Raw genomic sequence first — 24,183 nt, 5'->3', positions numbered from 1 at the left:
AGCCAGACGAGAGGAAAAAAAAAACGTCTTGTAAAATGTAAATTATCTTCAGAGAACTGAGAAGTTCCAACCAAACCATAACCAAACAATCAAAACAACAAAATATGATTACAAAATCATAATAATTACCAAACAAACATCACATTACCATGGAGATTAGATTGAACTATAGTTATGAAGTGTTGTGAATTATCATAATAGAAGAATATGTGTACGCGCGAACAGTATACGAAATGTACATTTGCAAGTTTTGAAAAATTGGAATTCACACGATGGCCTACGCAGACAGTACAAAGAACAAGAAACTATTCCAAAAGACTAGCAGTTTTAACAGATCTTTTATATGTGATCACTGCGGGAAGGATTTGGTGTACCGAAGTAAAGCCATAAAACATCTAGAAAGTTGTGGACCCAACAGGACCACTTGTATATGGTGTAAGATAGTATTTAAAAACCGTGGCAATCTAGCAAGGCATGCGTTTTTCGTTCACGGAGACCAAAGGTGAGGGGAATTTAAAAAAACATTAAAAAAATGGGTGAACATTAGACTTGACATTTATTTTTTTTAAACTCCAATGACAAGAGCAAAGGCAAACTGCATTCAGCCTTGAACTAATCGATTTTCATATCAAATCAAATTACGTGTATGTTTGAAGATAGCAAAGTTATATGTGAGAAATGGGTGCTTTTAAATTAAAACTGTTAAGTAAATTATAAAAAAAAAATTATTAAAAATGAGCAAAGTGGTTTCTATTAAAGAGGATGAATGTAAAATTGAAGAACAAGTAGTTGAAAAGTGTGAAAATAATATGGGACCGCCTTTAACAACTGTGGTTCTGAAAAGGTGTTCTTTTTTTAAATATTTTTTGAGCTTAGTTCACACAAGATTATTGGTAGACTGTATGACTGACCAATTTGTTACATACAGATAATATATAACAACTGTAGTTCTAAAAAGGTGTTCTTTTTTTAAATATTTTTTGAGCTTAGTTTTCAACTTTTTACTGATTGTTAAAATGTAGGAGGTTTTCAGTTCGCTTATATAATGGTGTTCGGTAAAGAATATTTCATTGATTCATTAATTTTTTTTATTTTTTTATTTGGGACAATAAACAATTACATATTATATATTAAAGCTATAGCCTAAATCTATTGTTAAATATAAGTAAATATGTAATCAACTACACTATCCACAGCTTAACAATAGAACTAGGGCAACACAATATGAATAAAAAACTTCTTAACCTAATTAACAGAGGATAATAGACTGTACAGTAATTAAAAATAAAAACAACTAATAATATTATGTGGTTTGTATGTTGTATGTTGTATGTATTTTGCAGTGCGATACGACCAGCTTTGCTGACCAACAAATGTGAGGTTTGTTCCCAATGCTTCCGTAGCCCCAATAACCTAAAATATCACATACGCAGCGTTCACTTCAACTTAAGAGCTAAGATCATGACGTATGATAATAAGGAAATCAATGAGGTATGAACTAATTTTTTTTTCTTTTAAATATTATATTCCCTACTAGCTGATGCCCGCGACTTCGTTCGCGTGGATGTTGGTTTTTTTAAAATTCCCGTGGGAACTCTTTGATTTCCCGGGATAAAAAGTAGCCTATGTGCTAATCCAGGGTATAATCTATCTTCATTTGAAATTTCAGCTTAATCCATCCAGTAGTTTTTGCGTGAAGGAGTAACAAACACACACACACACACACACATACAAACTTTCTCTTTTATAATATTAGTGTGATGTGAAGTGTGATGAACAAAGACTTGCAAAGCTTGGACTCATCGCCCTCAAAAGCAGGCGAGAAAGAGGCGATCTAATTGAAACATACAAAATCCATACTAATATTATAAATGCGAAAGTGTGTCTGTCTGTCTGTTTGCTACGTTTTCATGGCCTAACTGCTGAACCGCTTTTAATGAAATTTGGTTTAGACTTGGGATACATCCCGGGGAAGGACATAGGCTACTTTTTGTCCTGGAAAATTAAATCGGTATAGGTAGGTATATTTTTTTTCTGTGATGTAACCACAAATTCGCGGTTTCCAGATTTATTCCTTTACTCATGCTATATGACCTACCTACCTGCCAAATTTCATGATTCTAGGTCAACAGGAAGTACCCTATAGGTTTCTTGACAGACACGACGGAGGGACAGACAGAAGGACAACAAAGTGATCCTATAAGGGTTCCGTTTTTCCTTTTAAGGTACGGAACCGTAAAAACCAAAATAGTTTTTTTTTCTCTCGTCTGGCTTTTCAAAGATTAGCCAATGTCAAGTTTGTAGTTATTTGTAACAAGTTAGTTAAACTATACAAGTATGGACCCCGTCTGTGCCGGCGCTCGCCGACACACGCACGGTACCCCTTTCCCCTTTAGAGCGCTTTCCAGTCAGTTTTAACAAAAAAAAACACTCCAAAAAAGGCAGAGCACGCCCGCCAGCTAACACCAACACAGACGAAGTCCCAAAATAGTTTAAACACTAAACCAAATTATTACATTACCAGGTATGGCACGAGAAAGTGTACAACACGTCCAAGATAGTCGAAATTAAGAAAGCTGCTAACAACTTATTCCTGATACGAAAACTGGAAGATGACACCAAAGTGACAGTCCAAGACAGCGGCAGTGTCATAGACTTAAGCGAAGTGTACCCGACTAGACGGTGTGTCGACCAGTGTCATATATGTAAGAAGATCCTGTTGAAACGAGATTTGAAGAAGCATTATGACGAATGTCATTTCCAAATCAAGAAGCATGTATGCAATAATTGTAATAAAGCCTTCAAACGCTCCGTACTTTTCGTCCGGCATGTCTGTCATGCGAAGAGAGGCAGACGGAAGCTTGTACTATAGTTTGATGATACGGGTCTGCCCGCGATTAACTTGTTTTTTCGCAATTTGTAAACTAATATGACAATACGGCTTATGGTATTCTAATTGCGCCAATGGCAGTGTCATCTTCACAGGGTTACATAACAATCTCTACTTGAAAGGGTCCAGTTTAAGATTTAAACAAGTGTAAATTAAAAATTTATAACACCCCCGACAAGTGAAGGTTACAGTAACTAGAAAAGAGCTGATAACTTTCAAACGGCTGAACCGATTTTCTTGGATTATGGCTAAGAACACTCTCGATCAAGCCACCTTTCAAACAAAAAAAAACTAAATTAAAATCGGTTCATTAGTTTAGGCGCTACGGTGCCACAAACAGATACACAGACACACAGATACACACGTCAAACTTATAACACCCCTCTTTTTGGGTTGGGGGTTAAAAAAAGAAGATTATTAGCCATGCTAATCTTGACTAATATTCCCCTTTCCCCTCCAACTAAACGCGAAGCTGTGTTAGGAGTGGGTACGACAATAGTGCAACGGGTGGGGTTTGAACCGCCGACCTTTCGGAATTCAGTCCACTCCTCAACCGTTGAGCTATCGAGGCTCGTCGTCGTAAATAGTATCGACTAATTTCTTAAACTGAACACTTTCAAGTAAAGATTTTTATGTAATCATGTGAGGATGATACTGCCATTGGCGGAATTAGAATACCATAAGCCTACTTTGTCGTATTCATTTACAAATTGCGAAAAACCAAATTAAATTTGAATTTCGCGGGCAGACCCGTCTCATGCACCTTAAACGTAACTTTTACGGTATAGTATGTATACTATATCCATACTAATGCATATACTATATCAATACTACATTATAAATGCGAAAGTGTGTCTGTCTGTCTGTCTGCTACGTTTTCACGGCCCAACTGCTGAACCGATTTTAATGAAATTTGGTACAGACTTGGGATACATCCCGGGGAAGGACATAGGCTATTCTTATCCCGGAAAATCAAAGAGTTCCTACGGGATTTAAAAAACCGATATCCACGCGGGCGAAGCCGCGGGCATCCTCTAGTATACTTATATTATATACTATATATAAGTATATATATAGTATATATATTTAATCGGGTATAGTTACGTTTAATGCGTTTTTAATTATAAAGAATAGAATAGATTTTTATTCAAATAAACTTTTTACAAGTGCTTTTGATTCGTCAAAATAATCTACCACTGGTTCGGAATGCCGTTCCTACCGAGAAGAACCAGCAAGAAACTCGGCGGTTGCTCTTTTCAACTGTTCAATTTATAATACTGTACCATTTATTAATTTGATAAAGTTGTGCACATTTTTAAACTTATCTATTATATTTTTAATTAAAAGATAGATCAATTTTTTTATGTCATACTTAATTATTCATAATTATTATGCGTTGAGGCATTATTGAATTAATAGAGTTGAAACTTTGTACGGTTGTTATTGGCACCTGCGTGGGCACCAATAACTGAAATAGGTGGCCATACAACAGACGGAAACGTCTAAGTGCGGTAACCAGCCCAGAAGGAAGAAAGAAAGAAAGAAAGAAAGAAAGCTGGCGCATGAGTCGCATTTACACATGCTGGTATTCGCTAGTAAAATTATGAAAATAAAATATTTACAGTAATATGATTTTGAATGAATAAAATTTTTATATGTTGATGGTACTATGACAACCTTAACGCAAGTGTTAGCAACAACTGTTCAAAGTTACAAGTCAATAGGTTTTTTTTATAGAATTGGGTGTTTCTAAGTCTATCTTTTGACATCACAATATTATTAATGTTAATATTCACACATCAACTGCATCACATATTTTTATTAACAGGGCTCTCTCCGTCACTTACTCCATACAATCGTAGTCCCAATTTCATTTGAATATTAAGCAACCAAAGTCCATGAAATTTTGCAGACATATTCTAGAAACTAATATCTGTGCCTGTGGTGTTTTAGATTTTTCTAAAAGTATGTAGTTTTAAAATTACAGGGGCTCAAAGATTTGTATGTGAATTTTTAAGACCGCGTAACTTTGAAACCGAATATTTTAAAGGAAATCTGGAAAACCACAGACATAGATATTAGTTCCCGGAACGTTTCTACAAAATTCGATTGAGTACGATTGGTTAGTATTCCAATGAAAGACGAACTACGTGTGTATGGAGCGAGTGACGGAGAGACTCCTTTTAACTCGCTTTCTTGTCGGTCTGTTTGTTTGTTTCTTCTGGGCTATTGTTGGTTAATGGGCTAATGTTTTATGCGTATTTTATTTATCGACAATAGTGTAATAATAAAAACAAGATAGTTCTAATATTATAAGTTATTTATTATAAAGAATTCATTACGGGAAACCAATACATCACAGAATGTCACAATATAAAATGATAATTCAATGAAATTGTTTTTTTTTTGACGTGATAACGTCTTATTATAATTCGATAGAGCCGGCTGCACGCACGAAAAAACATGACTCACGCGGCGTTACCTCGCTCTGAGGCGTTCCATGTAAGGCTTGAAGTGCAAGCGAGAGCGCGGAACGAGCGACAAAGAAGCACAATCGGCCTTTGTTGTCACGTTCAACTATCGTCAGTAAACCGACTTTACAGACAACCAATTTTTTACCCCACCTGCAAACTAGAATTGCCTATCGATACTCAAAGGCATAATACATAACAGTACAATAACTGCAATTTTTAGGGTTCCGTACCTCAAAAGGAAAAACGGAATAGGATTACTTTGTTGTCTGTCTGTGTGTCAAGAGAACCTATAGGGTACTTCCCGTTGACCTAGAATCATAAAATTTGGCAGGTAGGTAGGTCTGACTCGCACTTGGCCGGTTTTTGACATATCTACGTCATACGTCCGATTTGAATCCGAGGCACATCCGAGACATTCTCACGGATGTCGGAGAGAACTCGGATGACGGAAGTCGGAGCTAGTGCATAAGCTGCCATACAAATAGTTCTATGACTACTTCGGTACGTATTTTCACGGATTCTTAGATGGATCATTCGGACTTTTCCCGTTTAAGCCATCAGAAAGTTAAATACCTATGAAATTAGAAATAAAAATATCAAAATTTCTCAATAAATTAATTTATTTCATACAAATCTATTACCAAAGGAATAAATATTATCCATCCATCCATCCATCCATCAGCCTGTATGCGTCCACAGCTGGACGTAGGCCTTTCCAAGAGCGCGCCACCAAACACGGTCCTCCGCCTCCCTCATCCACCCGCTCCCCGCCATCTTCTTCAGGTCATCGGTCCAGCGGGCTGGAGGTCGTCGCACACTGCGCTTACCGGTACGCGGTCTCCACTCCAGAACACGTCTGCCCCATCGGCCGTCGGTTCTGCGACAGACATGACCTGCCCATTGCCACTTCAGCTTGCTAATCCTTTGAGCTATGTCGGTCGCTTTTGTTCTTCTGGGAATTTCCTCGTTCCGGATTTTATCCCTGAGAGGGATACAATCCTGATCCCTAATATAAATATTATATTATTATCCTATTCTATTTCATGTCTCATTTTCTGCAATGACAGTTGGTTTCTGCAAAACAAAAAATATGATAGTTAACTACAGTATTTATCATCCCAAGTCCCAAACCATTGCCGGTCCACTACGGAGAACGGATTTCCTCTCAGAATGGAAGGGTTTTAGTTCATCGAACTGGCTAATTGCAGATTGGCAGACTATACACTTTTAAGAACATTATGGGGAACTCTAAGGCATGTAGGTTTCCTATGTTTTCGTTTAAAGCAGCTTAAAAATTACATTTATTTAATCAGATACAAATTAGCCCTTGACTCCAATCTCACCTGGTGGTAAGTGATGATGCAGTCAAAGATGGAAGCAGGCTAACCTGGAAGGGGTATGGCTGTTTTTATTAAGCCCATATTTCTTTGGTAAAAGCAGTTAAAATGACAATATTACAATAAAATTGGTCCAACAGTAACCAATGGTCCAACTATAATAATACTTCAATTATCCATACTAATATTATAAATGCGAAAGTGTGTCTGTCTGCTACCTTTTCACGGCCTAACAGTTTAACCGATTCAGACGAAATTTGGTACAGGGTTAGCTTATATCCCGGGGACGGGGACATAGGCTATTTTTTATCCCGGAAAATCAAAGAGTTCCCACGGGATTCCCAAAAACCCATCAGCTTAACCGATTTGTATGTTGGGTACCAAGGCGAGGTAGCTTGCGTCCCTGTAATTGACATAGGCAACTTTTTATCCCGGAAAATCAAACAGTTCCCACGGGATCTTAAAAAACCTAAATGCTGATGAAGACTAGCTGATGCCCGCGACTTCATTTGCATGGATGTAAGTTTTTAAAAATCCCGTGGGAACTCTAGTGCTAATCCAGGGTTTAATCTATCTCCATTCTCAGGCAAATCCATCCAGTAGTTTTTACGTGAAAGAGTAACAAACATACACACATACCTACAAACTTTCACATTTATAATATTAGTGTGATGGTACCTTGTGGTGCTGTGCGCGATGCGCGCGCAAAGCCGCCGGCTGGGCGAACGCGGCTCCACACTCACACACGTGCGGACGTTCGCCTGTGTGCGTGCGCATGTGAACACGGAGCACGTACTTACGCTGCAAGGAGAAATAATTCAAAACTAAAACTCATTTATCCAAAGTAGCTACTATTGTACACCTTTTTAACCCCCGACCCAAAAAGAGGGCTGTTATAAGTTTGACTTGTGTATCTGTCTGTGGCATCGTAGCTCCTAAACTATTGAAGCGAATTTAATTTAGTTTTTTTGTTTGAAAGGTGGTTTGATCGAGTGTTCTTAGAATCCAAGAAAATCGGTTCAGCCGTTTGAAAGTTATCAGCTCTTTTCTAGTTAACCTTCATTTGTCGGGGGTCTTATTAATTTTTAATTTACACTTAATTTACATCGATAATGCTTTTAGTGTTTTAGTGAATAGTCTAATAACAACTTACTAGTCCACGAATAATACTGAATGGTCCACTCACCGTATTACACAGCGGGCCGGGTAATAAAGACCTTTGTAACGTTTTTAGCGAATAGTCCAAAAATAACTGAATAGTCCACTCACCGAAAACGTCCTATCGCACAGTGGGCATGGTAACTTGGACTTGTCGAGGGCAGTGTGCGCCCTGCGCGTGTGCCAGCGCAGCCCGTCAGCGCTGCTGTACACGCGCGGGCAGAGTGAGCACGGTACACTCTTAGCGGCACCGTGCGCGTGAGTGTCGTGCGTCGCGAGCGTCGACGCGGATATGAACTTTTGTGGGCATTGGGTGCAGGGGAATCTGAAATATATGTACATATAGTGAATTATAGTGAATGTAGGCTAACATGTGTCACTTATGATGTGTCAAGACTGTACCACTGGCTCGGAAAGCAGTTCCTACTGAGAAGAGCTGGTAATAAACTTTGTAGTTGCTCTTTTTTAAAAACAAACTTAATATGTAAGCAACGTACTTGTGGGCTGTTGAATGCAAGTGGATGGGTTGTGATATTGTTGCAAGCATTTGCTCTGTCAAAATGTCTGCCATTGAACTCGTTTATACTTTATTGTAATTAATTGCTTTTTGATAATATAGACTGTTTAAGGGTATTCGGGACTTTAATTTGCTTTCCACAATACTTACTTGTATGAAGAATCGTCTCTATGACGTTTCGCTCGTTGCAAGTGTTGTTTGAGGTTATCCTGTAAAAATACCGTTTATTCAGCCAAAACACCAAAAAATCAAATATGGAACACCTTTATACTGTTCTATCTTTGCTTTTGGGACCTAAGGAACCAACAAGTCGACCAAAGATTATGCTTCTTGGTTCCCTGAGACTCAGGCCACTTCTTAAATCCAGCTTAATACCTGGCTGAACGGCATATTTATAAATACACGTTATTATGTTAACCAACTTCCAAAAAGAAGAAAATACTCAATTTGGCCCCTTTTTAGGGTTTTCTAAAACATCTAGTTTTAGTGAAAAGTTGCTACGATTGGACAATGGACAACTATTTAGACTATTGCTTTTATTACTTTTGGACTATTCATGATTAATTTCGGACAATTGGTCCATTCACTGGTGGAGCATTTTAGAATAATAATAATAATTTGAACTATTTAATTTGTAAGATATAGTTATTTATGGACCAAACCAAATCTTTGCACTGTAGTTAATTTTTTGACTAATATTATTGTTCGGATATTATAACCTTTGGACTATTACAATTTTTACGACATAAATATTGCTGGGCTTACTGTTATTTTTGTGAATGATAAATTATTATTCAAAATCAAAATATTTTTATTCAATTGGACTTGACAATATTAGACTGTTACAAATTTTGGACTATTGGTCAACTCACCTTTGATTTGAACATGATGTCGCATTCCACACAGTAATAGTCCTTTAAGACATGCACAGACTTCATATGCTTGGTCAGTTGTCCCGCATATACAAAAGTACTGGTGCATATTTCACATTGATGCAGCTTTTTGTCGTCATGTCTTCTAAAATTATAAGATTATAAGTAAATTATTGAAAAAAACATCCTCATTTTAAATTGCCTTTAAGTTACAGCCCATACTTAATATCTACACTAATATTATAAAGAGGTAGTAAGTTGGAATGAATGAATATACTTTTATTGTGCACCACAAAAATTATAACAGCAAAACACACACAAAGCAAAACAAAAATATGGGTAGCTACAATTTGGCGGCCTTGTCGCGACCTAGCGATCTCTTCTCTCTTAATTTGTATGTATGGGGGCCAAAAATTATAAAACGCGGACGAAGTCGTGGGTAAATAAATGCGAAAGTGCGTTTATTTGTCCTACAATCGCATCGGCGCAATTGGATCGACGTAATTTTCTGCATGAATGTAGTTAAAAACTTGGACAGTGACATAGGTTACTTTTTATCCCGGAAAATCAAAGGGTTTCCACGAAAATCTAAATCTACTATATCATACAGTTATTATTAAAACTCACATAATATGTATCCGGAGTGACTCCTTGGTTTTGTAGTATTTCCCGCAATAGTGACATTTGAGTGGTTTACTCGCAGAGTGAAGTCTCACATGCCTTTGCATTGCTGTTCTTTTGCTGCCAAGGAAGAAAAAGTTGTTATTGCTATTTATATGATAACTGATAAGATGGATGGTCCTCTAATGAAGAAACTCTTGTAGAGGCCTAAATACCTTTTAATAATTAAGTACTATAACAGTTGGACTATTCATTTAATGTGGATTGTTGAGATTTAACTATTGATGTTGTTATTATTGGACCAATGCTATAGTTGGGCTATTGGCTATTATTGTAGGTACTATTTGTTACTATTAACACTGTAGGATTGCTGTTGCTTAATAACGTATTGCTACAAATGGACTACTGGTATAGATGGTCTATTAGTTACTGTTGGATTATTGTAAGTTTTGAAGTAGGTATTTCCCGCAATAGTGACATTTGCGCGGTTCAATGCTATTATTTTGCTAACATGGAAGAAAAAGTTGATATTGCTATAATTGCAGATCTATCAACGCACAGCTTAAACTACTGAAATTTGACCAGATAGCTATTATGACGTAGATATCAGCTAAGAAAGGATTTTGAAAATTCAACCCCTAAGGGGGCAAATTAGGGGTTTGAAATTTGTTTATTCCATGCAGATAAAGTCACCCGCATAAGCTAATTATTTTCATAATCAGAACAATTGTTATTTGTTATAGTTGAAGTGTTACTATAGTTGGACCATTGGTTTCTATTGAACCAATTGTAACATTTGTAGTCATCATCCCTATTCAATGCAGAGAGAGATGTAAACTTACTTGGTAGTGTGGTCACATTTGGGGCAGGTGTACAAAGCGGGCGAAGCCATGTGCTGGAGCGAGTAGTGCTCCAGAATGTGTTGACGCGACAGGCGGACTATACCGCATAGCTTGCACTTATATCTGAAAATAAGTTATATCATCACTAGCTGACGCCCGCGCCTTCGTCCGCGTGGATTTAGGTTTTTTAAATCCTGTGGCAACTCTTTGATTTTCCGGTATAACAAGTTGCCCATGACAATTTACAGGACGCAAGATACCTTTTATATAAATCGGTTTAACAGGTGGACCTTTAAGAATTCCGTGGGAACTCTTTGACTTTCCATTATAAAAAGTAGCCTATGCCCTTCCCCGGGATGTAAGCTAACTCAGTACCAAATTTCATCAAAATCGGTTCAACTGTTGGGCCGTGAAAAGCTAGCAGACAGAAGACAGACATACTTTCCCATTTATAATATTAGTATGGATAATTAAAAGGAAAAGAAAGAAAGAAAATACGTTCACTTTTTGTTAGTGTCGCAGATGAAAATAAAGGATACAAATGTACATTTTTATCTGTGACACTAACAACAATATAATACACTAAACTTACCTAGTAGAATGTGACTTCATATGGCCTCTTAAAGAAACTCTGCTGGGACAATACTGTGTGCATATTTCGCATTGAAAAGGGCCATTTTTCTAAAAAAAAAAGAGATGTGTCATTGATTAACATAAAGATAAACAAAAAGATACAAATAAAATATCACAACAGATGAATGATCACTTTAGTGATAAGGTCACCCTTTGTATTTGTCTAAGTGTATCATTTATTATTGTCTTTGCATTTTTGTACAATAAAGTTGTTTAAATAAATAATTAATAAATAAATGAATGGGCCCAAATCTAACAAAAGTTCTTTCTTTTTTTTTAATTTGTATTCTTATAATACAAGTTAGCCCTTGACGCCTTGACTGTAATCTCACCTGGTGGTGTGATGATGCAGTCTAAGATGGAAGCGGGCTAACCTGGCATGCTATGGCAGTTTTTATTAAGCCCTTGAAGAAACCAAAGGGGTATCCACTGATTTCTAGTTTCTAAACGGCATCGTATCGGAACGCTAAATCCCTTGGCGGCACTGCTTTGCCGGTAGGGTAGAAACTAGCCACGGCCGAAGCCTCCCACCAGACCAAATCAGAGGGGAAAAAATTATAAACTTCTAAATTTCCCCTGCCGGGAATCAAACCCGGGACCTCCCACGCCGCCACGGGCTAAAGAGGTCGCCTAACTATATATCTATTATATTTTAAGGTCATCAATCAAACTTAAACCTCCCACCAGACCAGAGACTACATCTGAGATTCTAATATTATAAAGAGGTAAAGTTTCTTAGTTTGTTTGTAGGTGTAATCTCTGGAACTACTTCTACTACTACCTTAGTTACTAACTAATTTTTTAAAAAATTTTCACCAGTAGAAAGCTACTGGTGAAAGCTAAAAAAGCTAGGAATTATTCCTGAGTGACAAAGGATATATTTTATTTCAAAAAAAAATTAAGATCCCTACGAAAATTGCAATAGTGCGAAGCCGGGGCGGGTCGCTAGTAGAATTTTATAAATTAACAAATTGCCCTAGCGGGGAATCAAACCCACACCCATTTATAATACCAGTGCTTACCACTGTGCTAAAGAAGAAGAAAGAGAAGAAAAATGAATATAACTACTTACTAGTGAATGTTTCTCCAAATGACTCTGTAGTACATCCTCGAAATTGAATCCTCGGACACATTTGTCACATTTATAGGGTAATACCTTGTACTTTTCATTTTCTGCATGCTGTCTCATTTCTTCTATAATCTATGACAATATATTAAAACTTCGTGAATGGGTTGCACTTAATGAAAGAAAACATCGTGAAGAAACCTGCATGCTGACTTCGTCTGTGGTGGCGTTTGCTGGCGCGCGTGTTGTGACTTTTTGGAGTGTTTTTTTGTGAAAATTGGCCGGTTTTTGTGTTCTGCTGGTGTTTATTGGTAGTGGAACTGACTGGGAAGCGCTCTAAAGGGACGCCGCGGGTATGTCGGCGGGCGCCGGCACAGACGAAGTCCATACTTATACCTCACTTATACATATAGTTTCCCTTACTTGTAAATAACTACAAACTTGACATTGGCTAATCAGTGTAAAGCCAGACAAAAAAAAAAAACCTGCATGCTTAAGAGCTCTCCATAAAATCCCGGCTAAATAACGCGACGTTCAACGTCGTTTCCGAACGTAGATGTAGCCACGATCAACGGCATTCACGATTTGGCGTTAGACGATTTTAACCCCAAATCAATTGGCATTAGACGTTAACCGTTCAAATGTGGCCACTCAGTTTGATGCGTTCATTATCGCGATAATTATGGCGTTGTTGGGCATTGACGTTAACCTTAATATAGCCGCAACATAATGTTCCCAAAGGTATGGAAAGTCTACCAATCGGCACTTGGCCGGCGTGGCGGATTATGGCCTAAGCCTTCTCATTCTGAGAGGAGACCTGTGCTTAGTAGTGGGCTCATTATGAATCGTAATGAATGCCTGTAACGAAATCACAAAATAATATCACTTGTCTCAATAAGAGATAGGGACTTTTGATACCTCTTCCTTAGTCAGTTTAATGACTTTATATTCATCAGTTTCCACAACCATTCTAGAAGAGAACCCTTGTCTTGCTTCTTTCTTTTTCTTTCTAAATTTCTTGTGTTTGCTCTTTATATCCGTCTGTGTGTTTTTTTCCTGTTCTGTATTGTCTATGCTTGTATCTACATTGTCCTGCAATATAAAAAAATTGGGAGTCAGTTGGGTACTTGACTTATTATTGTCGAATTATTATTATTGGAACTTATAATTATTATACTATATATAAAGTTTTTTTGATAATTTTTTATTGTGAGACAGGCTTACGTTTGACTGTGATCACGCCTGAGAATCAGCTATGATGTCTTAGGAGCGAGCTTGCCTAGAAGATACCTATCACTCTTTACTTATAGGTATTTAAGTTATACTTGGCAGGAAACAGACATTCCAAAAAAATTCAGACCAAGAATCAAGGTGGACTTGTCAGACATGTATAGCCGAAAGGGATAAAACGTTATAAATGTATTTATATAGGTTGTTTTTTAATTTGCGCTCGCTATGACTGTTACAGCCGATCACACAGCAATGCACCATAAATGGCTTTCTACACACCTTCAAAACTGAATTTGAAACAGAAAGCTAAATAAAAACTCATAATATTAGCAATGATTGTAGATTATAGAGACTTGTTGGGCACAGATGACAATTGTGCCCAACAAAAAAAAAGGTAAACTATGACAAAGACAAAAAATGTGTTTTGTCTTTATCACTCTTCAGAGCTTTGCCATAAAAAGGTATTATTTTGATGTCAAGTTCACATTGATTCTTTGTCTGAGAAAAAAATTTCTCTTTTACTTACATTTATCAAGTCTTCATGATTGTCACAATTGTACTCGTGATCATCACTATTCTGACTGAGCATTGCCAACGGAATATCATCATCATCATCAGATATCTTGTCATCACTTTTAGATTTTACAATTTCTGGTCCAATATAATGACAAATAATTTTGGATGTTGATAAATGACTAGAGTTAATTTTCTTGAGTGTCTCTAAGTTCTAAAAAAAACACAAAACATAAAAATATTATAAATGTGAAAGTTTGTCTGTCTCCTAGCTTTTCACTGCCCATTCGTTTAACTGTTTTGACGAAATTTGGTGCAGAGATAGCTTGTATTCTGAAGATAAGCATAAGCTATATTTTATCCTGGAAAATCAAAGAGTAAACATAAACTAAACCCATATATACTATTTATTTATTTATTTATTTATTTATTTTATTTTACATCTAATTGAACGGCAGTGCCACTTACACGAACTAGATGATTATTACACAAATACAAAAAGAGAAAAAATAAATAAAAGGTAAAGCTAGAACAAAATATGTTACAATAAAAGATTTTAAATTTTGAATGTATGTACGCTGAGAGCACTGAATGATCCTGTTCATTCAATGCTCTCCGCGTACCTCAGTAACTCCTGAACTATGTATCAGTATCTATGACCCATAGATACTGATACTTATAGAAATTTAAGGGGTCTTGATTTCTTTTTTAAATAAAACAAATCACTACTATGTCACAACTAATATTATAAAAGTAATAATGTGATTGTTTATGCTTCAATCAAATAGCGCATCAGGGTAACAGATTAACACGATTTATTCACATAAATATAGTCAAAAACTTGGAAAATGATAAGCTATTTTGTTCTGCCAGAAAATCAAAGAAATCACACTAGGTTTTTAAAAACCTAACCCCATAAAGAAGTCACAGGTTAGTGTAATCATCTTGTTTTGAATAGGTAAACAAAGTACTATTCTATTCTGAAGCTTATTCCGAGGCTTATGCAGGTGACTTCTTCCATGTGAACTACACAATTTTCAAACCCCTATTTTACTTCTTTAGGGGTTGAATTTTCAAAAATTGTTTCTTAGCAGATGTCTATGTCATAATAGCTAACTGCATGCCAAACAGCCCAATCCATCCAGTAGTTTGAGCTGTGCATTTAGATCATTCAGTCACCTTTCCTTTCATATATTTAAGATATGTCTACAGCCAGTATAGCTAAATTTAATACAAGTGTAAATTAAAAATTTATAACACCCCCGACGATCCAAAGTATTTGAGTTTTCCAAAACATCATTTTCAAATAAATAATTATGTATTTAGGCAACGTCCATCTTGACAGCTTGACATTTGTCTATTGACATAATATTATGAACCTAACGGTTATCTAACCTTCTTTTCTACAAGAAAACTAGAAAAGAGCTCATAACTCTTAAACGGCTGAACCAATTTTTTTAGATTATAGCTAAGAACACTCTCGATCAAGCCACCTTTCAAACAAAAAAAAACTAAATTAAAATCGGTTCATTCGTTTAGGCGCTACGATGCCACAGACAGATACACAGATACACAGATACACAGACACACAGATACACAGATACACACGTCAAACTTATAACACCCCTCTTTTTGGGTCGGGGGTTAAAAATATACTCACACTCTTGCAAAAGTTTTTAAGAACTTGATCTGCAAGCCGACATTGCCTGATAAATTTATTAATCTTTTTTAAAACACCTTCACAGTACACACAGACGTATATCATATCTAGTGGATCTTCTATCTGTAAGTACAAGAAAAAATCTTAATTTATTACTAGCTTAAGCCTGCGACTTTGTCTGCATGGACTACACAAATTTTAAACCCCTATTTAACCCTTTAGGGGTTGAATGTATTTGTATATTTGCAAAAATATTACAATTGGTCCAATAGTATCCAATGGTCCAACTATAGTAACACTTCAACTATAACAATTGTTCTAATTAAAAAAATAACTAGCTTAAGCCCGCGACTTCTTCCACGTGGACTATACACATTTCAGACCTTTATTTTAATGCCTTAAGGCACTTCTTAATGCCTTAAGGTTGAACTTTCATAAATCCTGTCTTAGAGGATGTCTATGTCATGTCATAATAGCTATCTTTATACCAAATTTCAGATTGATCGGTCTCATAGTTCGAGCTGTGTGTTGATAGATCAATCAGTCAACTTTTCTTTTATATATTTAACTAGATTTTAATGAACGAAGGCACAAAAAATAAAATTTTATTTGTTTCTTTGTCTGCAATATTGAATCAAATTTTTTAATTATTATATTGTACAACAAATGTATTTGCGATGCCCTGACAGAGCCTCATGTATATATAGCTTTAAGCTTCCACCATCAATTAATGTACATGAAAGCAAATAAATAAATTAAATTAAATATGAAGATTTTTTCGGAAAGGTTTTACTAAATTTATATTTTATAGAAACTCATATGCAAAGCTTGAAATCGAACCAGTGATCATTAGTTACGATTCCAGCACTCTTATTACTAAGCTTTCAAGGCCGAAAAGGTTTATTTACCAACAAATAAAAGAAAACAATACCTTTAAAACCATTAAAACAAATGTTCTATAACACTCCATTTCTTCAACGGACATGGGTTTTATAGGGACACCATTTACGAGGCAAGTTTGGCATATGCCTTCCATATTTGCGAATCACAATGTTCATTTAAAACATTTTTAATTTCGTTTTTAGTATCAGCAAAAGCTCGGCGGCTCCGCTTTTTTCCAATCCAAAATTATTTTGACATTCCTTGCCAATGTCAAAAATAATCAGTTTTATTTTTTATTCCCTTCAGGAAAGGCAAAGGTCATAGACCATGCAGCCTGGTAAGTCGTAGATGAATTATTCTTATGTTGTTAGAAAATAGGAAGGCAACAAAGAGTATAATAATATACAGGGAAGGCAAAATGGTAAAGCCTGTTCAACTGTTCAATGCTTCAATGGTTCAGTCAGTCGTATCAAAAATAATCAGATATAATAATAAGAGCTAATTTTTTTCTGACTTTTCATACTTTGGATTCTCACCATTTGTATAACAGTTAAGCCGGGTAACTTTAGAAACACTAAACATTGACCAAATAAAAACTTGCCACAAGATAAAGTTGTAAACTAAAACCCGACTGCGATCGTCTTAATAAACGCTAAATATTGTAGTAAATAAAATTGTTTTTCTTGGTATATTTTAATGTCGTTTAGTACATTTATATTTATGAACTCAGAATTTTCTCCTCTTTCATTTGACATCCCATACATACACAAAATAGACATAGCAAAAAAAAAATTTTGGAGACCCCCACTTTTTTCGTGTAAAATCCGTTAGGTCAATTTTTTTGGTATAAAATGTAGCCTACCGGACCTTTACAACGACTCGATTGACTCCTCATTCATCAAAATCGGCCCAGTAGTTTAGGCGCTACGGTGGAACACACAGAATCTGGATACAAACATACATACAATAGACTGCTAAAATCATAAACCTTCCTGTGGGCTCTGTCGTAGTCGGGTAAAAAGGAAGTTCGTTGGTCCATGGTAGGCAGACTAGCCAAGCTGATCACCAATACTTACGCTTGATCCAGTTCTAAATTATCATAAGTTCATGTTCGTTCTAACTAGTTCAACTACTACGTTGCCTGGGTACTGGCTACGTTGTACTAGGTTGCCTGGTAGAGATTGCTCCAAGCAATAAGGCCGCCTTTGCACACAATTGTTTTTTTTCTGTTTTCTTCTTACTGTGTTGTTATCCTTATATGTGTTTTTGTGTGCAATAAAGAGTTTCTATCTATCTATCTATCTACGTTCTAACTAGTCTCGTTGAACTATTGAGACTTTTTTCCCAGTTGTTCAACTCTAAAAGGCTAGGCTCTAAGGATGCAGTTGAACTACTGAGACTAGTTTACCAGAGATGAGCTATGCAGCTATGCTACGAAGATGTGAAATCTACGCTACGAAAAATTTTCAAAAGAAAAATAAAACCGACCTCAAAAACCAAAAACACTAAAAAGTAGAAAATAATTTTTGTTTAGCTACACATGTAATGTACCTAGGTATGAAGTCGAGCGAGCATATTAAAACAAAATTAGAAATCCAAGAGTGAAGCTCGCCCGACTTCATACCTAGGTAGGTACATTACATGTGTAGCTAAACAAAAATTATTTTCTACTTTTTAGTGTTTTTGGTTTTTGAAGTCGGTTTTATTTTTCTTTTGAAAAATTTTTATTTCACAATTTTTAGTGGCCCCACTGTACTATAATATGCTATGCCCAGTTGAAACCCTACTGTTTACTAAGCTATTACACTGATCGCGAGCAATTTGCTCTTATCCATTGAGGAGTTCTGTTCTCCATCTCCGAAGATATTCGTCAGATCTTCACCAAATTTATATGGGACCACCTGCACAGTATACCCTTTCAAACAAAAAAAAAATTTCCAAATCGGTCCAGGGGTCTTTGAGTAATCGGGGAACATACATAAAAAATAAAAAAAAAATAAAAAAATAAAAAAAAGATCCCGACAAATTGAGAACCTCCTCCTTTTTTGGAAGTCGGTTAAAAATATGTGACCGTTTCCACCAATACTAAGCTATGTAGCTGTGCGAGGAGGACGCGCTATGAAGATGCGCCGCCGCAAAGTAGCTGCGCGAGAAAGATGCGCAGCTCGAGCTATGCGATGTATCGATAGTAGGGAAGCGGTGAGAGCGACGCGGTGAGGAGAGAGGCGCTCACGCGTCCTGCCGCGCCTGCACATAGCTACACCACTCGCGACGACCCATAGCAGGCATCCATAGCACGCATCCTTCCATATAAAAACATATCTTAGTTGAATCCGTTTCCACCAGTGCTAAGCTATGTGCACCAATGAATATGATTGGTGGATATCAAACGCATCCATAGCAACGTAGCATAGCACATCTCTGGTGGAAAAGCTGCCGAACTCAGGTACTTGGTTTAGACTAGATATGCTCTGGATTGAACTAAACACACTACACTTGTAAATGATAAAAAGCGATGTATACATGTATTTTAGTTTTTATTAAATAAAAATATATTTTTTTACACATTAGTATGTCTAATCAACAATAAAATAATTTTAATTGACAACTCTTTTATATAAGTAGGTATTCCTATTATTATCCACTAGATTATTATAATATTCAAAATCTAATTTTTCATTTATTTATTTTATTATTTAAAGGTTTATTGGCGATTTTAAGATATAAGTAAACTTAATAACTATAACAAATACATTTTGAACAATAACACAATTAACGGAATGTACTAAAATATTACAATCAACCCCACATGCTACTTTAAAATATCTAGCTAACTGCTATTTTAATATAATATGTACATAATATCTTGATCTGGCTAAATATTTAAAAGTAGGTAAATTGAGCTTTGCTCTGAGGCAATGTAGGGGTTTTGTAACCCCTGAGGGACTATATTGACCCCTTCATTAACCCACTAGTTTTGAAGGCATCAAAAAATATTTTGGCTTTTTAGAACCCCTGTGATATGTCTTTAGGTTTTAAGGACTTTAAAAAGCAAAAATATTAGTTACTAGCAGATTCACCTGCCTTTGCTTGTGTGAAATAATTATATAGGTACACCTATCATACTGATCACACTAATATTATAAAGGCGAAAGTTTGTGTGTATGTGTGTGTGTATGTTTGTTACTCCTTCACGCAAAAACTACTGGACGGATTTGACTGAAATTTGGAATGAAGATAGATATTATCCTGGATTAGCACATGGGCTACTTTTTATCCCGGAAAATCAAAGTGTTCCTCCAGTATTTCGGAAAACCGAAATCCACGCGGACGAAGTCGCGGGCGTCAGCTAGTATAATATAATAGCCTGTTACTTCTGGATAATAGCTTTCTAATGATGAAAGAATTATTAAAATCGGTTCATTAGTTTAGTTTACCTCTTCAACTACACCTGTATTTTGACCCCATATTAAATAACCCCTAAAACAGGGGTCCATTTAACCCCTAACCCCAAAAATGCCTTCGTCAGTCCCGTCTCATACATTTTCTCTTTTCCAAAACAATCATACTTTTCAATGCACTAGCTATAACATATCTAAGTTCGTGAAACTTAAATATAGATAATCTATATATGTTAATCTGTCCGTTTGTTAACGTTAACGTTAGTATAACTTGGGTGTCTCTATGCATGATTTCTTTGCTTCTTTTCGCATCTGCATTTTCTGCTTGTATGTTGGATTGACTGTGAAAGAAAGATATAATAGGTATAGAGTATTATGAAAAATTGGCCAAGTGCGAGTCAGACTCGCGCACTGAGGATTCTGTACTCGGGTATTTTTTCCAACATTTTGCATGATAAATTAAAAACTATCATACATAAAAATAAATAAAAATCTGTTTTAGAATTTTTATGTACTTAGCATAGTTTTTGATTTATTGAGCAAAAGGTTGAAAAATTACCCGAGTTCGGAACCCTCAGTGCGCAAGTCTGACTCGCACTTGGCCGGTTTTTTTTAGGGTTCTGTACCTCAAAATAGGTATAGATCCTTTCATGTTCTTGGTATACATAAACGATTTACCATATTTAGTCCAAAATACTTGCGATATCGTACTATTTGCTGAAGATACGTCTTTGATTTGATACATGGCATAATATTGTATATCAAATCTTTGAAAAGAGCAACCGCCGAGCCGCCAGTGGTAGATGCTTTTGACGATTCAAAAGAACTTGTAAAAGTCTAATTGAATAAAAATATTTTGAATTTGAATTAGAAAAAAGAAAAAACGGAAGGATTGGATGTTGATCACATACGTGCGCCAACGTTAAAGGTTTCTTGCTGTTCTGTGAAGTAGAATGTAGAATAATGAAGGAGAAACAAGGTTCTGAGATTCCTGGGCATAACTGTCTCACCTTAATGAGACATCAATTTTCCACTGCAAATTGACAACACCTGGTTTTACTCTGAGGTGTTTTTGCAAGTTCTTGTATATCTGATCAGCACATAACAGAGTCATAAGCTCTGTGGCGCATTCCGGTGAAAATCTGAAATAAAAACTCAAATTACCATTATATTTCTAACTAGCATATGCCTATGACTTCATCTACACAAATTTCCAACCATTATTTTACCCCCTTAGGGGTTGAAGTTGAATTTTCAAAACTCCTTTCCTAGCATCATAATAGCTATCTGTGCTAGATGTGTTGAAAGCTCAGTCAGTCAGTCAGCTTTTCTTTTTAACCCCCGACCCAAAAAGAGGGGTGTTATAAGTTTGACGTGTGTATCTGTCTGTGGCATCATAGCCCTAAACTAATGAACCGATTTTAATTTAGTTTTTTTGTTTGAAAGGTGGCTTGATTGAGAGTGTTCTTAGCTATAATCGAAGAAAATCAGTTCTGCTGTTTAAAATTTATCAGCTCTTTTCTAGTTTTTTATAGAGGTTTTTGTGTCGGGGGTTTTTAAAATTTTAGGTTATTACATATTTAGATTAGAAAAGTATAGTCTATAACTAGAAACCTATCTTAACTGTAGAGATTGTAAAGAAATAAAGTCTTTGCTATCCAGAACTAATATATATGAGTAATAAAAGCCAACCTGAGTCCTTCCAAAAACAACCGCATGTCATTTTCACTCCAGGGCTCTCTGGTAGCAGAGCGGAGCCTTGCAACATGCCTCACAACAAGTCTGACTGCAGAAAACTTATCACCATTCAGTAAACTTGAAGTACGGCTGTCTGGGTTCCCTTCTAGCTCTTTGAGGGCCACTGCAATTAATAAAAATCTGATTTCTTACTTCTACACTTGACATGAACATTATGCTAAGACACTATGGAAGTTACCACAGATAAATATCGTTATAAATATAATATAACTAGGGGATGCCCGCGGCTTCGCCCGCGTTCATTTAGATTTTTTTTAATCCTGTGGGAACTCTTTGATTTTACGGGATAAAAAGTAGCCTATGTCCTTTCCCGGGATGTATCCCAAGTCTGTACCAAATTTCATTAAAATCGGTTCAGCGGTTGGGCCGTGAAAACGTAGCAGACAGACAGACACACTTTCGCATTTATAATATTAGTATGGATTAAATTTATAACTTAGGTATTTTTTCATATTCCTTAGGTTAGCTATTATATTATATTTTATATTTTACTGTACGACTTATGTTTATGTTAATGCACGCTGTGACTGCCCGTAAGTGGAGTGGCATAAGAGCCCTAGAATGTAAGAAACAACATGTATAATTTAAATGTGTAACTCTGTGGGCGGTACTATAGTAAATAAATAAATAAAGGCTCTTGCATACTTAATAAGCTCAACAGTTAGAAAGTTCAATTACTCAGGGGGCGATGGAAAAGAGATATGCTTGGAATTTCTCTATGTGTTCAAATCAAAAATGAGGAGATCAGAGTGACTAACATAGACACTTTAGTTCTGCAACATTGTGTTGCAAAGCTGAAATGTCATTGGATGGGGCATTCATAGTTTGAAGAACTGGTAGACGTCGGACCCCAAGATATTGGAATGGGAACCTCACACCAGACAGAGTGGCATAGGCATACCTCAGACTGAGTGGAGATAATAATAATTATTAGTTATAGAAGTTTTGTACTTATTAAGTCATTAGAAGTGGAAAGGCTAGTGGTGCATAACGCATGTTACACGTTGTAAAATAGTTACAGAATTGTCTGTCTTGGTTGATCACCGTCATAGCGAAATAAACTTGTTGTTCCTTGTGCATTTCAGCTCGAAAACTTATGTTCGAAATTTATGAATGTGTTATTTATTAAAAACTTACACAAAACAAATGGTTTTATTTCCTTTCTCTGTATCTCAGGAGTCACAAACGCCACTGCATTCCATTGTGAGGGGCTTTCCGTTAAAAGTTCTAGTTGTTGAGACATTTTTTTAATCTAAATTCAATTTAAAAAAATCGCAATTCAAATGTGTAGTGAAGTGAATCTTCAATCTAATATCTATATTTTGATTTTGATCATTTTGATTTCAAATTATGTTTCAAATAAATGAGATGACAGATGACTTATTCGATTTGACACCACATTCAATTTTGATTTGCTGTTTGCTGTTTACTGAATCTTTGGAAAAAATACTGTCTATGGCTCAGACATGTCAGGTCTTCTGTGGACATGTCCATGGAGTCTATGGCACGGACTTCGTCTGTGTTGGTGTTAGCTGGCGGGCGTGCTCTGCCTTTTTGGCTTGTTTTTTTTTGTTAGAACTGACTGGAAAGCGCTCTAAGGGGCTGCCGTGCGTATGTCGGCGAGCGCCGGCACAGACGGAGTCCATACTTGTATAATTTAACTAACATGTTACAAATAACTACAAACTTGACATTGGCTAATCTTTGTAAAAGCCAGACGAGAGAAAAAAAAAAGTCTATCAAATTCAAATTTCAAATTATTTTTTTTTATTCAATTAAACTTTTACAAGTGCTTTTGAATCGTCAAAATAATCTACCACTGGTTCGGAATGCTGTTCCTACCGAGAAGAACCAGCAAGAAACTCGGCGGTTGCTCTTTTCAAATGTACAATTTACAATAATATGCCATACTGTATACAAGCAATTGCAGCGCCGTGTATTGCTGGAGCGCATCAAATCCAAGCTTTTTTGTCATTTACATAATCTTCGATTGTATAATAAGCTTTTTTCAGGAGCATACTTTTAATAGATTTTTTAAACTTGTGTAAAGGCAAGTCTAAAATTGATTGTGGAATTTTATTATAAAATATTACACTCATTCCCACAAACGATTTTCCAACTTTCCTGAGGCGGAGCGTAGGATATGCGAGCCTATCACGGTTTCTAGTTTGCCGGTCGTGGAAATCACCGATTTTTTTGTAACTATGAATGTTTTGTCGTACAAAAATTATATTAGCGTAAATATATTGAGAAGCTACTGTAAGAATACCTATTTCCTTAAATTTCTCTCGTAGGGAATCGCGCGGTTTTAAATTATAGATTGCGCGTA

General features: G+C 36.1%; 3 protein-coding genes across 6 annotated transcripts; 1 reads left to right on the top strand and 2 right to left on the bottom strand.

Moving 5' to 3' along the window:
• Positions 1-25: 25 nt before the first annotated feature.
• On the top strand, positions 26-3,093 carry LOC123879465 (zinc finger protein 808-like). 3 transcript variants are annotated; one of them, XM_045927169.1, is made up of 3 exons: positions 26-502; positions 1,344-1,380; positions 2,525-3,092. In XM_045927169.1, exons 1-3 carry the CDS (start codon positions 273-275, stop codon positions 2,870-2,872), a joined length of 615 nt encoding a protein of 204 aa, XP_045783125.1. In that variant the 5' UTR covers positions 26-272; the 3' UTR covers positions 2,873-3,092. The 3 variants fall into 3 exon arrangements, with proteins under 3 accessions (XP_045783125.1, XP_045783124.1, XP_045783126.1); XM_045927168.1 differs by having other exon boundaries at positions 28-502; positions 1,344-1,491; positions 2,525-3,088; XM_045927170.1 differs by lacking the exon at positions 26-502 and adding an exon at positions 567-844 and having other exon boundaries at positions 1,344-1,491; positions 2,525-3,093.
• LOC123879467 lies at positions 2,187-23,228 on the bottom strand. Of its 2 annotated transcripts, XM_045927173.1 has the most exons (5): positions 22,992-23,228; positions 21,789-21,957; positions 21,107-21,238; positions 20,172-20,437; positions 2,187-2,242 (listed from the first exon to the last, which is right to left on the bottom strand). In XM_045927173.1, exons 1-4 carry the CDS (start codon positions 23,095-23,097, stop codon positions 20,221-20,223), a joined length of 624 nt encoding a protein of 207 aa, XP_045783129.1. In that variant the 5' UTR covers positions 23,098-23,228; the 3' UTR covers positions 2,187-2,242; positions 20,172-20,220. The 2 variants fall into 2 exon arrangements, with proteins under 2 accessions (XP_045783129.1, XP_045783128.1); XM_045927172.1 differs by lacking the exon at positions 2,187-2,242 and having other exon boundaries at positions 20,157-20,437; positions 22,992-23,227.
• Positions 6,295-17,053, bottom strand: LOC123879457 (zinc finger protein 91-like). Its single transcript, XM_045927157.1, has 13 exons — positions 16,745-17,053; positions 15,814-15,936; positions 14,167-14,367; positions 13,329-13,502; positions 12,417-12,545; positions 11,304-11,392; positions 10,712-10,834; positions 9,876-9,989; positions 9,249-9,393; positions 8,527-8,585; positions 7,971-8,184; positions 7,380-7,502; positions 6,295-6,438 (listed from the first exon to the last, which is right to left on the bottom strand). The coding sequence occupies exons 1-13, from the start codon at positions 16,847-16,849 to the stop codon at positions 6,406-6,408; spliced, it is 1,632 nt and encodes a 543-aa protein (XP_045783113.1). The 5' UTR covers positions 16,850-17,053; the 3' UTR covers positions 6,295-6,405.
• Positions 23,229-24,183: the final 955 nt, after the last annotated feature.

This window comes from Maniola jurtina, chromosome 28 (assembly GCF_905333055.1).
Source record: "Maniola jurtina chromosome 28, ilManJurt1.1, whole genome shotgun sequence".
Classification (NCBI taxonomy): Eukaryota; Metazoa; Arthropoda; class Insecta; order Lepidoptera; family Nymphalidae; genus Maniola; species Maniola jurtina.
The sequence above is the reverse complement of the archived record's forward strand: the minus strand, read 5'-3'. Positions and strand labels throughout refer to the sequence as shown.